Consider the following 15,146-nt stretch of genomic DNA (forward strand, 5'->3'; position numbering starts at 1 on the left):
GCAATTAACATCTTAACTTATAACAATCTAGTTCATGTTAATTCCATCTTAATTTTAATGCTCAATATTGCTTCTATATAGCTCCATCTACCTCTTCCTTTGTGGTGTTATCATCATACAAATGTCATTTTATGTATGTGTGCAGGTCATGTTGGAGCAGATTTGAACCCACCAGCATGAGTTCAGTGGAGGTTTCCACTTTGTCTCTTCTTCTCATCTCCTCTTTCCCCCTTAAACAATTTCACCCTCATATTAAATCTCTGTCCACCTCTTTTATTTCTATAGACACTTTCAGTCTCTCATATCTGAAGAAAAGACATATCCACACTGAGCAAATAGTGCCATCAGATATAAATAATTTTCTCTTTAGAGTTGTAGGATCTCTGTGTTGCATGGGACCTCAAGAAGATAATTGAGTCAGATGGTTCCTAATTCTGGTTTTGCATTAGAATTTCTGAGTTTGGGAGGCTTTTTAATTTATTAATGCATGCTGCCTGGGGTTCATTTAAGAACTTCTGATAAGACTCTCACTCTATTCTTTTCATTCTTGTTATGCTGTGTCCTAAGAAGTGAGAAGAAATTGGAGCAAATGACTGTAACTTCTAGATTATGTTGAGTAAATGTCCTTAGTCCTGAGTGATATCATTAGTCTTCAGTTTATAATTTTAGGAAAGTGCAAAAGCATTAAAGCATAAGAAATAAACATATATTAACATAAGCATGTATTTCCTCATCCTTTCTCAGTCTTGTGTGTGTGTGTATATATGTGTTTCCCTAGGACCCTAACTGTATGTTTTATATAAGGATCTATGCAGTTTGTTCTAGTAGAATCTTCACTGTGGAATTATGTGAAACTCTCTAAGCCTCGGTTCCTTTGTCATTAAAATGGGGGTATACTTCCTAAGTTTATCGTGAGATAGAGAAGTTAGTGCTTGTAGAGTATTTATTTAGAAACCTTACTGTGGCCAGGCATTACTCCAAGTATTGTGCTCAATATATTTTCTTTTTTTGTTGTTTTATTTATTTATTCATTTTTTAAAATATAATTTATTGTCAAATTGGCTTCCAAAAAATATGGAAAGCTTCATGAATTTGTGTGTCATCCTTGCACAGGGGCCATGCTAATCTCCTCTGCATCGTTCCAATTTTAGTTTATGTGCTGCCGAAGCGAGCACTCAATACATATTCTTTGAATAGTAGTCTCTCTTTTATGTTATGGTTGTTAATTTCTCAAACCAGATCCTGGTGTATTGAAAGCCACATCACTCACATGACACATTCAGCTCGGTAATGACCGGAGAGCCCTCAGGTTATAAATAGAGCTGCCCTTGAGGTATCTATCCCCTTGTTTAGATTTCTGTGGTCATTTGCTCACAATCTATACAAGAACAGAGGGACCCCGAGGCATAAATCATGTAGTTTTGGGATGAGAACACAGAATAGTTGATATTTTTAACATATTCTTATTAACCAAGAGAAGTGTTTGCCAGCCATATTTTCTACTGAGAATCATTTATCGAAGAAGCAAAATCTCAAGGAGTTTGATCCTCTAACCATTGGTTTCCTCCAGTGCCAGCATTTTCTTCTACAGGGAGTAATACTTGAAGTGGCAGCCATTATGTTCCCCTTGATCATCTGGTGATTCAGCAAGTTCTGTAATTCTTCATGGTAAAGTTCAGGAGTTTTCCTGCAAAGGAAATACCTGCTTAGAGAAATCAAATTTGGGAAAATGAAGAGAAAAAGTACCACATTAATAACTACACCCATAGTCCTATAGGAGGAATGCTAAACAATTATTCTGCGAATTAAGTCAGACTAGAGACCTAATTTCACTGGAGAACAAAAGCACAGAGTGGAAGTGGGAAGAGAAGAGGAGAGCTGAGGATGCAGGTGCCTATGTGAGTCTTTGGACCCCAGGAGAGCCATGGGGCAGAAAGGTGGAGGGTAGAGGAGGAGGAAGTTGGAGTGGAGTAGAGTCGAAGTCAGAGGCACATGGGGTGCCATGGGCAGCACAGAAAGTGGTGTTAAAGAACAGGGTCTGGAGGCTGACTAGCCAGGTTCAGGACTCGGTCCTTCCCGTTCCTAGCTGTGTATCCTTGGGCAAGTCACATCCCTCTGTGGACCTCTCCATTTTTCATTATGAAACATAGCTAATAGCAATACCTTCCTCATGGTGGGGGTTGTAGAAGCACAGGGGAGTAGATATAGGCAAAGCATGTGACACAGTGCAGGGTACATGGTTGGCAATCCATCAGTGATCATTGTTGGTCTTCCTGTCAAGGATATTGTTATTTTTTTGGTGATCCTGTCAAAAACAGTTTCCATTGTGCTTTGGGAAAGGGCTGTGGGGAGGGGCCACTATTCATTCATTTATTTGTTTCCTCTCTTTCTCCCCACACTATAGCCAATGATTTTAATGAGTTCAGTGTATCTCTTTTTGTTTATGTATTTGTATAAAATATATATTGTTTGTGTTATTTTTAGTTTATATAACGGTATGGTGTTACTTGTATTATTCCTTCTGTTGCTTTTTCTCTCAGTGCAGTATTTTGAGATCTACTCATACTTCTAAATGTATATCTGATTTATTCTGAAAATTGCATGTAACTCCATGAAGACACCTTCCACAGTGTACCAGTTGATTTCTAGACTAGTCTTACCCAGGCTGCCCCCAAACCTGCCACCATGATTTCTCTCTAGTGGAACTAGAGAACTTTCGGGTTATAGGCCTTCCCCAAGTAATATGTATGGTGGTCTATATACATCAGTTGAGCCTTGTCAACTTGTCACTGAGATTATATTAAAAGATATTGTCATAGAGTTATTACAAAAGCATGTAATCATTTTACCTGTTTTACCTTCAACCTTCTTCATATTTTGTTCCAAGATGATTTTCTTCAGTTTTATTTCTCTCTTTTTTTTTTAAAGAGTCTCTCTTGGGGCGCCTGGGTGGCGCAGTCGGTTAAGCGTCCGACTTCGGCCAGGTCATGATCTCGCGGTCCGTGAGTTCGAGCCCCGCGTCAGGCTCTGGGCTGATGGCTCAGAGCCTGGAGCCTGTTTCCGATTCTGTGTCTCCCTCTCTCTCTGCCCCTCGCCCGCTCATGCTCTGTCTCTCTCTGTCCCAAAAATAAATAAACGTTGAAAAAAAAATTAAAAAAAAAAATAAAGAGTCTCTCTTATTTATTTTGAGAGACATAGATAGCAAGCAGGGGAGGGACAGAGAGAGAGGGAGACAGAATTGCAAGTAGGCTCTAGGCCATCAGCACAGAGCCTGATGCAGGCCTCAAACTCATGAACCATGAGATCATGACCTGAACTGAAACCAAGAGTCAGACGCTTAACTGACTGAGCCACCTGGGGGCCCCTCTCCAGTCTTATTTATATGCCTCATAATTCTACAATGATCTCTATGGCTTCAGCCGAGTTCTTGCTTTGGCCTTATGACTCTAAGGTCAAAGACACAATATCTAGACCAGAGCTAAGCAAGACCTGATCCATTCGTCGCAGAATAACCTTTCATGTTCCAATTAATGTCTTTTGTCAATATCCCAGAAATTGGGCATGACAGGGAACAGAAAGGATGGACTGGATGTTCTTTACTACTAAGTTATTAGGCTAAAATACTTTTATTTCCCCAGCAGGTATTATTTTTGAGATGGCTGGGAAAATTTGAACATGAAGTACATATTAGAAGATGACAGGGAACTAATTAGGTGTGATAACAGAATTATGGGCATGTAAGGAAATGTCCACACTTCTGAGAGTGAAATGACATGATGTCCAAGCCATGTGTTAATATACCTAAGCAAAGAAAGAAGAAATTATAAAGGAAGGAAATGTGGCAAACACTTTGTACTTGGTTGGATTGATGTAATAGGCATATGATATTTACTGTTGTATCTAGTTTTATGCTTGAAAGTTTTTATAACAAAACATTTAAAACTCTCTACAACATATCAGTATATCTGATTTATTCCTAAAAGTGAAGAATGAAAGTGACTTTACTTACACAAGGTCCATCATACAGTTTAGTTATGTTTAGCCCTTCATATCTGAAAGAATTATATTTTGAAATGATCATTTTTTACTTTATGGCATATTATACATTATGACTAAATTTTCTTTGATAATCTTTAGCTAAATTTGAGAAGGAAAAACACTCTGCTTATAGTGAATTCTTATGTAACAAATATTTTATTTTATTTCTTTTTTTTTTTAAGATTTAATTTTGGGGATCCTGGGTGGCTCGGTTGTTTAAGCGTCAACTCTTGATTTCAGTTCAGGTCATGATCTCACAGTTCATGGGATCGAGCTCCGTGTTGGGCTCTGCACTGAGAGCACAAAAGCCTGCTTGGGATTCTCTCTCTCTCTGCCCCTCCCCCTGCTCATTCTTTTTCTTTCTCTCTCTCAAAAATAAACAAAAATTTTTTAAAAATTCTAAAATAAGATTTTATTTTTAAGTAATATCCATACCCGACTTAGGGCTTGAATTCACAACCCCAAGATTAAGAGTCACATGCTCCACCGACTGAGCCAGCCAGGCACCCCTGTAACAAGTATTTTAGAATACCTGTTGTTATAGATGTTTGTTTGTCAAAGATACTGGATGTACAAAACATACTTAGCATTAAATCAAATATAGAAAATTCAAAATCATCTTGAATATTTAAGTAGAAATACAGGGTATCATAAAGAGAATATACAATAAAATTAAGGTATGGATTTGATGAAAGTTAAGGCATTATTACTGACCTTACATAAATAAAAAATGATTTTTAAGGAATATTATGAACAAGTGTCAACAAATTAGATAGCCTGGATGAAATGGACAAATTCCTAGAAACACAAATTACCTACACTGACTCAAGAAAGAGAAAATCTCAAGATCTATATCAAGTAAAGAGCTTGAATCAGCAATGAAAAAAACCTCTTAACAAAGAAAAGTTCAAGACCAAATATCTTCATTAGTGAATACTACCAAACATTTAAGAGAGAATGCCAGTTCTTTTCAAATTCTTCCAGATAATAGAAGAGGAAAAAATACTTTCTAATCATTCTATGAAGCCAGAATTACCGTGATAGCAAAGATAAAGACATCACACACACACACACAAACAAGACTATAGGGGTGCCTGGGTGGCTCAGTTGGTTAAGTGTCCAACTTCAGCTCAGGTCATGATCTCACAGTTTGGGAGTTCGAACCCCAAGTTGGGCTCTGTGCTGACAGCTCAGAGCCTGGAGCCTGCTCTGGATTCTGTGTCTCCCTCTCTCTGCCCCTTCCCCGTTCATGTTCTGTCTCTCTCTCAAAAATAAACATTCAAAAAAAAATTAAAAAGACTATAGGCCAATATCCATTATGAATATAAATGCAAAAATTCTCAACTAAATACTAGTAAACTGAATCCAACAGCATATTACAAGAAGTACACACTATGACCAAGCAAGATTTATCCCAAGAGTGCAGTGTGGTTCAACCTAAAAATATCAACCATATCTATGCAATAACATCACTTAATAGAACGAAGGAGGTAAAAAGGACCTGTTCTTCTCAATTGACATTTAACAAAACCCTCATAGTATTTGGCAAAATTCAACACTTTTTCATAATAAAAACACTCAGAAAAAGAAAGACTAGAAGGGAACTTCCTCAACATGATAAAGAACATTTATGAAAACCCCACAACAAATATCATACTCAATGGTGAAAGACTGGAAGGTCTCTCATTATTTTTTTAAAAAATTTTTAATGTTTATTTATTTAAAAAAATTTAATGTTTATTTTTGAGAGGGAGAGAGACAGAGCATGAGTGAGGGAGGGGCAGAGAGAGAGAGGGAGACACAGAACCCAAAGCAGGTTCCAGGCTCTGAGCTGTTAGCACAGAGCCCGAATTGGGGCTCGAGCCCACAAACTGCAAGATCATGACCTGAGATGAAGTCAGATGCTTAACCGACTGAACCACCCAGGTACCCTTGAAAGATCTCTTTCTAAGATCAGGAACAAGACAAGGATACCTACTTTTACCACTGATATTCAACATTATGCTAAAAGTTCTAGCCAGAGCTTTAGGCAAGAAAGAGAAATTAAAGGCATCCAAAATTTTATTTGTCAGTTTTACCTCAATAAAGCTGTGGTAGGTAGAGTGATCCAAATTGGAAAGAAGAAGTAAAACTATCTCTGTTTGAAGAGGACATGATTCTACATATAGAAAATCCCAAAAAATTCATATAAAAACTACTAAAGCTAATAATTAGATTGTTTCAGGGTACAGACCAACACATGAAAGTCAGTTGTGTTTCTATACAGCATCAGTGAACAATCTGAAAATAAAATTAATAAAACAATTCCATTTACAATAGCATCCAAAAAAATAAAATACCTCTGAATAAATTTAGCCCAGTAGGTGAAAGACTTGTACACCACAAACTACAAAACATTTCTGAAAGAAAATGTCCTAATAAATGGAAGCCTCCCCCATGCTCATGGGTTGGAAGACTGAATATTGTCAAAATGTCCATATACCCAAAGCAATCTACAAAGTCTATGTACCAATGGCTTTTTTTTCCTTTGCAAAAATGGAAATGGGATCTCAGATCTATAGTAGTATTAAAAAACAACAGCTCTGTATCATAGTGAAAACAAGCAGCCCGGCAGCACCTAGAGGGGACAAGATGGTTTGGGAACTCCTTCAGAGTACCATTACCAAAGAATTGTCATTCCTTGACCTGTCTGATGGTTCTCTAGAAGACCCACTTGGAGAGCTGTTTTTGTTTGACCTAACTCAGAGATACCCCAGTGTGAACAGCCTTTTCCCCTGGGAGCATTTGTTGAAAACAATCAGAGGCAATGTTTCAGTATCGTGGCTGTCTTATGGTGGATAGCAGTTGGAGGAAAACAATAAGCCAACCAAAAGCTTAAAAGTAAAGGTAGAGGAATGAGATATCCATAGGAGGTTTTGAAAAGCACTAAGAAATTCCCGGGAATCTAGAAGACCATGAACATGTGTAGGGCTATGTGCATGATCAGGAAAGACCCGAGAAGGCCTTAAGCTCTCACCTCTGGCTAATCTTGAAGCTCTCCAAAAGCAGGAAGCAAAGGCTAAGTGTTGAAGACATTCCTCAACACATACAATGTTTTTGTTGGCAAAAACTGGGAGATTTATTGGTTCCAACCATTTGAGGAAAATTTTGTCTAATCCCTATGAGACCACTAAGATAATTGAGTAGGACTTGTCAGTGACCATACATGACAAAGAAGGCAGACTTCACAGAATTATTCCAGAAACCATTAAACTAATAAATAGCAGCAGCAACAACAAACAGCAATAGCAACGAACCTTGGAGAATGGAGAGAATCTGATTTCCAGTGTTGCCACAACATATTATTTAAAATCACAAAAAATTGTGATGTATGCAAAGAAACAAGGAAGTATGGCCCATACACAGGATAAAAAGCAATCAATAGAAACAGTCACTGAGGAAGCCCAGATATTAGACTTATGAGACAATGATTTTAAATTATTTTTTTAATGTTTTATTTATTTTTGAGAGAGAAAGCATGAGCGGGGGATGGGCAGAGAGAGAAGGAGACAGAGGATCGGAAGTGGGCTCTGTGTCAACAGCAGCCAGCCCCATGCAGGATTTGATCTGAGCCATCTAGGTGCCCTTTAAATTAGTTATTTAAAATTTTTTTTTCAACGTTTATTTATTTTTGGGACAGAGAGAGACAGAGCATGAACGGGGGAGGGGCAGAGAGAGAGGGAGACACAGAATTGGAAACAGGCTCCAGGCTCCGAGCCATCAGCCCAGAGCCTGATGCGGGGCTCGAACTCCCGGACCGCGAGATCGTGACCTGGCTGAAGTCGGACGCTTAACCGACTGCACCACCCAGGCGCCCCTAGTTATTTTAAATATATTTAAAGAACTAAAGAAAACTATGTCCAAAGAACTAAAGGAAAGTATGAGAATAATGTCTCATCAAATAGAGAATATCAATAAAGCAATAGAAATATATTTCATAAACAACCCAAATAGAAATTATTGAAGTGACAAATATAATTATCTGATCGCTTCTTGGCCTTTTGGCTAAGGTCAAGTGTAAAAATGTAATTATCTGAAATGAAAAATTCACTGAAGAGGATCAACATCAGATTTGAGCAGACAGAAGAGTAAGTGAACTTGAAGATAGGTCAATTAATATTGTCCAGTCTGAGGAAAAGAAAGAAAAAGTAATGAAAAATGAGCAGAGTGGGTCAAAATACTTCAGATAGCAAGTAAAAGAAAAAGCCAGTTCAAATTTGGGGGGAAAAATGAACAGAGGTACAAAGAAATGGAGGCTACCAACAAGTGTATCAACATATTGGAGTCCCAGAAAGAGAGGAGAGGAGAGGACAGAAAACATATTTGAAGGGGCACCTGGATGGCTCAGTTAAGTGTCTGACTCTTTAAAAAAAATTTTTTTTAATGTTTATTTTTGAGAGAGAGAGAGAGAGAGAGAGAGAGAGAGAGAGAGAGAGAGGAAGGGGCACAGAGAGAGGAGACACAGAATCTGAAACAGACTCCAGGCTCGAGCCCAACTGTCAGCTGTCAGCACAGAGCCCAACACGGGGCTTGAACTCAGGAACCGTGAGATCATAACCTGATTTGAAGTCAGATGCTTAACCAACTGAGCCACTCAGGTGCCTCTTAAGTGTCTGACTCTTGATTTCAGCTCAGGTCATGATCTCATAGTCATGACATTGAGCCCTGCATCGGGCTCTGCCACTGAGAGGCTGCTTAGGATTCTCTCTCTCCCTCTCTCTCTTTCTCCCTGCCCACCCCTCTCTCTCTCAAAAGTAAATAAACTAAAAATAAATAAATTAATTAAATTAAATTAAATTAAATTAAAAAAAACATTTGAAGAAATAAGGGCTGAAACTTTCAACTTTGATTAAAAATTTGATTAAAAAGGCATTAATAGGGGGTGCCTGGGTGGCTCAGTCGGTTGAGCGTCCGACTTCGGCTGAGGTCATGATCTCACGGTTCGTGAGTTCAAACCCCACGTCGGGCTCTGTGCTGACAGCTCGGAGCCTGGAGCCTGCTTCGGATTCTGTGTCTCCCTCTCTCTCTGCTCCTCCCCTGCTCATGCTCTGTCTCTGTCTCTGTCTCTCTCCCTCAAAAATAAATAAAACATTAAAAATAAATAAATTAATTAATTAATTAATTAATTAAAAGGCATTAATGTACACATCCAAAAAGTTCAATAAACTCAAAATAGGATAAACTCAAAGAGATCCACATATGGACAAATCATTATCAAACTGGAAAGATGAGACAAAGAGGGAATCTTGAAAGAGGCAGTAGAGAAATGAATTATCACATACTCTGATGCTCTGTAGGATTAACACCTGATTTCTCATCAGAAACCATGGCCAGAAGACAGTAAGATCATATAAAGTGCTGAAAGAAAGTGACTGTCAACTGAGTCTATAACCAGCAAACAGTATTGTCTTCAGAAGTAAAGGTGTGTGTCTGACTCTTGATTTTGGCTCAGGTCACGGTGTACTTTAGACTGAAGTGAAAGGACACTAGACAGAAACTCAAATACACATGAAGAAACAAAGAGAACCAATAAAGGTAACTACATAGGAAAATAGAAAAGATAGTATAAATGTATTTTTTCTCTGTAAACTTTTTTCTCCTGAGTTAAAAGACAACTAACTAAAGCAATAATTACAAATCTACGTTGATGGGCATACATGTATAGAAGTATAATTTGCATGATAATGATACGCAAAGAAGGGTGAATAAGCATGGGGCTATATAGGAGCAAAGTTTTTAAAATACTTTCATAATTAATGTATCAATCCAAACTAGATTATAGTAAATTACTTTTAATTCCCATTTTAACTACTAAGAAAATATTTCAAAAAATACAGTCAGTGTGAATTCTCTGGAAGCTGTCTCTCCAGTATCTCTTGGTTTTAGCATCCTATGAGTCTATGATGGTCTAAGTTCCCCAGATTGTGCATTCTGATTGTCAGATGTCTATACCAGTGATTGAGGCTGATGCCAAAGTTGTTTGCCTCACCAAGTGTTTTATGGGTTCTAGTGTAAATTTTGATATTTATGCAGCAAGGCATGCAAGAAAGTCTAATCCTGCCCAGCTCAACATCTCTTATTGTGACCAAGATTATTATTTCTTCTTTTAAGAAGACAAGAGGAAACAGAAAGACATAAGTTTTTTCTACTCTCATGTCTTTGCTTTTCTCTCTCTTAAAGTATTGGACTTAATCTCTAAATTTTAGTTACCCAGGGGTGTAGCTTTTCTCCTTAAAGGAGAAAGCAGATATTGGGAAATCCTCCTCCCACCTCTGTAAGGCAGCCTCCGTGATAAAAACTTTGGTGCCTCACTATTATTCCTCTCAGACCAAAGAATTGGGCGTTTCATGTGGTTGCCTCCCAAATCTTCTAACATATGATGGGGCCAAAGACTAAACCACATAGCTAAAGCATGAAAGGTAAAAGAAAATTGGAAGCTAAAGAAAGTTATTTGAGAGAATAATATCCATTCAAAGATCAATAAGCCATCAGCTGGGAAGATTCTACACCCAGCCCACTCCTCCTCTTCTTCATCAGCATTTGTTCTTTGGCCTGAGGGGGCTTGAGGGTAACCCTCATCTGTGATCACATGATCTGAGTCCTGTGGCTACTTGCTACTGAGAACTTTCCACTTGATACTTAGCCAGGCCAGACAGAACACTCTCACCTCAGTGGCTTTCTGTTTCTGCATTGTGTGAATGAGATCCCTTCTGGGAACATAGGGAAGGATGGAAGAAATGGAGGAGTCTCTGGAGGGAAGATCGAACTATTAGGAAGTGTTCTGAGGAGGTTACTCCTATCTTGTCTACCTTTAGCCTCCTGACAGACAGAAGGGAGAAGAGAAATCAAGACTTACAGAATTTTGGAGCAGAGATGGCATTCACCACTGTAGGTAACCTGGTCACTGCCACATATGGGTTCACTTGGCTTGATGTAAGAGATAAACCAGCACTTATTTATATTCTCGATGCACTCAACCTAAAGATGAGACACAGATTGCTGCTTCAGATGCTTTACTCCAGGTCCTCTGACCATCATCACTGGTAATGGGGGGAGGGGGACTGAAAAAGGAACGCTAGACCAGGAGTTTAGAGAAGGGTCTTTAGCAACTTCAGTGTTTGGCCCCTGGCACTTAACCAATATTATAATATAATATAATATAATATAATATAATAATAATAATATAATATAATATAATATAAATTATAACCGGCACTTAACCAATAATATAACTATAATATAATTAATATAATATATAATATAACATAAATTATAATATAACATATGATCTGTGAACTCCCCAGTCTGAGCTAAAAGACTCATCAGGATGAAAATCCCTGCCCTATCAACTACCAAATGTGATTGTTGGATTACAGAAAGGAAAATGTCTTTCAAGGTTAGACTTTTCTTATGAACGTTACCGAGTGACTTATATATGGTGCTTCAGACATTAGTGATGTCAAACTCACCACAGCAGAGGTAAGATATAGAAGGAAGGGGACAGAGAGAGTACATTGTGGGGCCTTAGTGTGTGGGGTGCAGGATGTACATTTTGGCATATCTTAGCTGAAAAAATGTCCACTGCAGCATAGGACAGACCTGGATTTGAGCCATGATTTCGTCCATTTAATGGTTCAAAATATTTGCCTTCTATCCCACAAGAGAGTATGAACTGACTGGAATAATGCATGGGAAGAGGGCTCAGGAACATATGAAATGGTTGATGGTTGATTCACAACACATGGTTGATGACCCAGATTTTATTGTGGTATATTATTCCCATGTCAACCCCCTCTGTCCCCACCTCTCAGAAGAAAAATCTGGGGCTATCGAGGAAACTGGCGTGCTGCCCATTCCTGTTCTTGGGAACCAAGGAAGTAGAGCTCACCTTCATCTCTTGTACGCGAGCCCCTGCACCTGCAGGAAGAGGGAAATCTGGAAGACAAAAACACATTCAGAAGAGTTGCTCTGTCTTCTGACCTTAGGGGGAAAAGCTAGGATGAAGGAGACCCTGGTTGGCACACAGAAAGTATCAGATCCCTAAGAAGGGGCTGGGATTGGGGCACCCAGGTGGCTCAGTTGGTTAAGCATTTGACTCTTGATTTCGGCTCAGGTAATGATCACACAGTTCCATGAGATGAAGCCATGCATCAGGCTTTGCTCTGACAGCATGGAGTCCGCTTGGGATTCTCTCTCTCTCCACTCACCCTCAGAATAAGTAAACTTAAAAAAAAGAAGGGCCCGGGTTCTTCTGTGATGCATACTGCTCTCTAAAGAAGTGAAGAAATAGGGAACTTGTGACCCCCTCCCTCATGTAAAATGGGGATCTTAATTCTGGCCCTGCCCTTTCATAGGTAAATAACAACTTTCATAATCCTTCTCAGTTGTTTTAGAAAACACTCTCTAAATTACAAATTTCCATGAAGCAGTTATATTGAGATACCTTCAAAGCTGCTGACTTTCATTAAGGCTTCCATATATTTTTTCTTTTTTTTAATTGAAGTGTAATTAACATACAATGTTATATTAATTTCAAAAGCTTACATACTCTTGGCCCAAAGTGAACTGTGTGGGTCCACTTACATGTGGATTTTTTTCAATAAGGACAATATTGAAATGTAAATGTATTTTTCCTTATGATTTTCTTTTTTTAAATGTTTATTTATTTGAGAGAGAGAGAGACATAGCGTGAGCAGGGAGGGGCAGAGAGAGAGGGAGACACAGAATCCAAAGCAGGCTCCAGGCTCTGAGCTGTCAGCACAGAGCCCCACACAGGGCTTGAACTCATGGACCATGAGATCATGACCTGAGCCGAAGTCGGAGGCTTAACCAACTGAGCCACCTGGGCGCCTCCATGATTTTCTTAATAACATTTTCTTTTCTCTAACTTACTTTATTGTAAGAATACAGTACACAATACATATAACATACAAAATATATGTTAATCAAGTGTTTACATTATTGGTAAGGCTTCCAGTCAAAAGTAGGCTTATTAGTAAAGTTTTGGGGAGCCCAAAGTTATACACAGATTTTGACTGTACGAGGGAGTAAGGGTCAGTGCCCCTTACCCTGCATTGTTCAAGGGTCCACTGTATATGTGTATAATACTTTATTATATATAATTATATGTTATAATGATCTGATATAACAATCATATTTATATTATCAACTCTATTTATATATAACAGCTTTATTAAGATATGATTTACATACCACAGAATTCACCCATTTGAAATGTACAGTGGTTTTTAGTATATTCACAGAGCTGTGCAACCATTACCACAATCAGTTTGAGATCATTTTCATCACCCCAAAAAGAAACCCTGTACTCGTCAGCAGTCCCTTTTCATTCCTCCCTCCATACCCCCTCCCTTCCCCCACCCCAGACAACCAATAATCTACTTTCTGTCCTTTCTGGACACTTTATATAAATAGAATCATACATGTGTAGTCTTTGTGTCTATCTTCTTTCACTTAGCATGATATTTTAAAGGGTTATCCCTGTTATTGTATGCATTAGTACTTTATTCCTCTTTATAGCTAAATTTAATATTCCATTGGATGTAAATACTATGTTTTACTTATTCATTAATCAACCAATGGACATCTGAATTGTTTTCACTTTTAGGCTATTATGAGCAAGGCTGATATGAACATTTATACACATTTTCTGTGTGGCCATGTGTCTTTATTTCCCTCAGGTATATACCTAAGAGTGGAATCCCTGGGTCATATGGTGACCTTTTGAGAAACTACTGGACTATTTTTCAAAGAAGCCGAACCATTTTATATTTCCAGTGACAGTGTATGAGGATTCCAAGTTTTTCACATTCTTGTCGACCCTTGGTATTTTCTCCCTTTTTTATTATAGCCATCATAGTGGGTACAAAGTGGTATCTCATTGTGGTTTTGATGAATATTTCCCTACTGACCGATGATGTTGAGCATCTTTTCATGTACTTATTAGCCATTCGTTTATCATCTTTGGAGAAATGTCTATTCAGTTACTTTGCCTATTTTTTAAAAATTGGCTTATTTGTCTCTTTATTATTGAGTTGCAAGCGTTCTTTATATATTCTGGATACTAGTTTATTGGCACTTGATCAGTCTTTCCAGCCACTGGTCTGTCACACTGTTGGACCAGGGACCATTTCTGCCTTATAACCAGGATCTAGCTCAGTTTCTGGAACAAGCTGAGCATATGGTGTGTAGTTATTGGATATGTATATAAGTGGCGTGTCAACTAATGTCAACAGCTGATGTCAACAGCAGGTCTCTTCCCTGACTCACCACCAACCTCAGTTTCTGAATTTGGCCAAGAAAGAATTCAGAGCCAAAATCTCAAGTAGGCAAGAGTTTAATAGCAGTTAAGGGGAAAGTACACTCTCAGAATGGGAGAGGAAGGAGGCCCAGAGGTCACAATTGCACCAGAATTAGGTTTTTTTTTTCTTTTTTTGTTTGCATAGGTTATGGGTCATAGTTAGGGAGGCCTCTGACTGAGTCTGAGCTATTTCTGATCCTCTAAGGGACTCCTCCTGCCAGTCCAGAGAGGGAGTTTTTGGCCCTATGAGGTCCTTGTGGGAACTGTCATGTCAGCTATCCTCCATGAGGAGGATCAACCGCAATATAAATGTATTACAACGAAGCTATAGGTTACTGTAGTGCAGTGGTTATAGGGGATAATGCATGCATATCCCCTGGGGTCTTTTTCTAGCTGTTTGTGTTCTGGGGATGATTGGTGGTTTCTTGATTTTTATCTTTGTACTGGTGAGAAAGTCCTGTTTCCTGCTCCAGTATCACTAACTGCCTACTCTATCACTAGGAAACCCATCATAGTAGTAAGGCAATTATCACAAAGACTTTTGTGTTTAGTACAGCAGAGCTATGATAAGATTTGCCCTAAAAAAGACAGCTCTTAAGAAGTAGGATGGTGGGTTAGAGGAAGTCAAGTTGGAGACAAAAGGAACAGTTATGGAGAATATAAAAATACTTTCAGGGAACAATGATGAAAACCTTCATTAAGGAAGAGTCATTTTAGGGGCACCTGGATGGCTCAGTTTAAGCATCTG

The 15,146-nt window shown here is 38.5% G+C and overlaps 1 protein-coding gene and 1 non-coding gene across 2 annotated transcripts; both read right to left on the reverse strand.

Annotated features, from left to right (window-relative positions):
* Window positions 1-1,068: 1,068 nt before the first annotated feature.
* Window positions 1,069-1,175, reverse strand: LOC115509446. Its single transcript, XR_003967350.1, has one exon. It is a non-coding gene; the product is annotated as a U6 spliceosomal RNA (small nuclear RNA).
* A 2,801-nt stretch (window positions 1,176-3,976) lies between these two features.
* On the reverse strand, window positions 3,977-11,971 carry SPINK8 (serine peptidase inhibitor Kazal type 8 (putative)). The gene is made up of 3 exons (XM_030296044.2): window positions 11,966-11,971; window positions 10,934-11,055; window positions 3,977-4,052 (listed from the first exon to the last, which is right to left on the reverse strand). Exons 1-3 carry the CDS (start codon window positions 11,969-11,971, stop codon window positions 3,977-3,979), a joined length of 204 nt encoding a protein of 67 aa, XP_030151904.1.
* Window positions 11,972-15,146: the final 3,175 nt, after the last annotated feature.

The sequence above is a fragment of the Lynx canadensis genome, chromosome A2, assembly GCF_007474595.2.
Source record: "Lynx canadensis isolate LIC74 chromosome A2, mLynCan4.pri.v2, whole genome shotgun sequence".
Taxonomy (NCBI): Eukaryota; Metazoa; Chordata; class Mammalia; order Carnivora; family Felidae; genus Lynx; species Lynx canadensis.

Excerpts from the sequence above, each read along its gene's own strand:
- SPINK8 (XM_030296044.2), bottom strand. Across the intron at positions 4,053-10,933 it reads CATCTCTGCTCCAAAATTCT|ATATGAAGGGCTAAACATAA; the intron begins GTAAGTCTTGAT and ends TAATTCTTTCAG.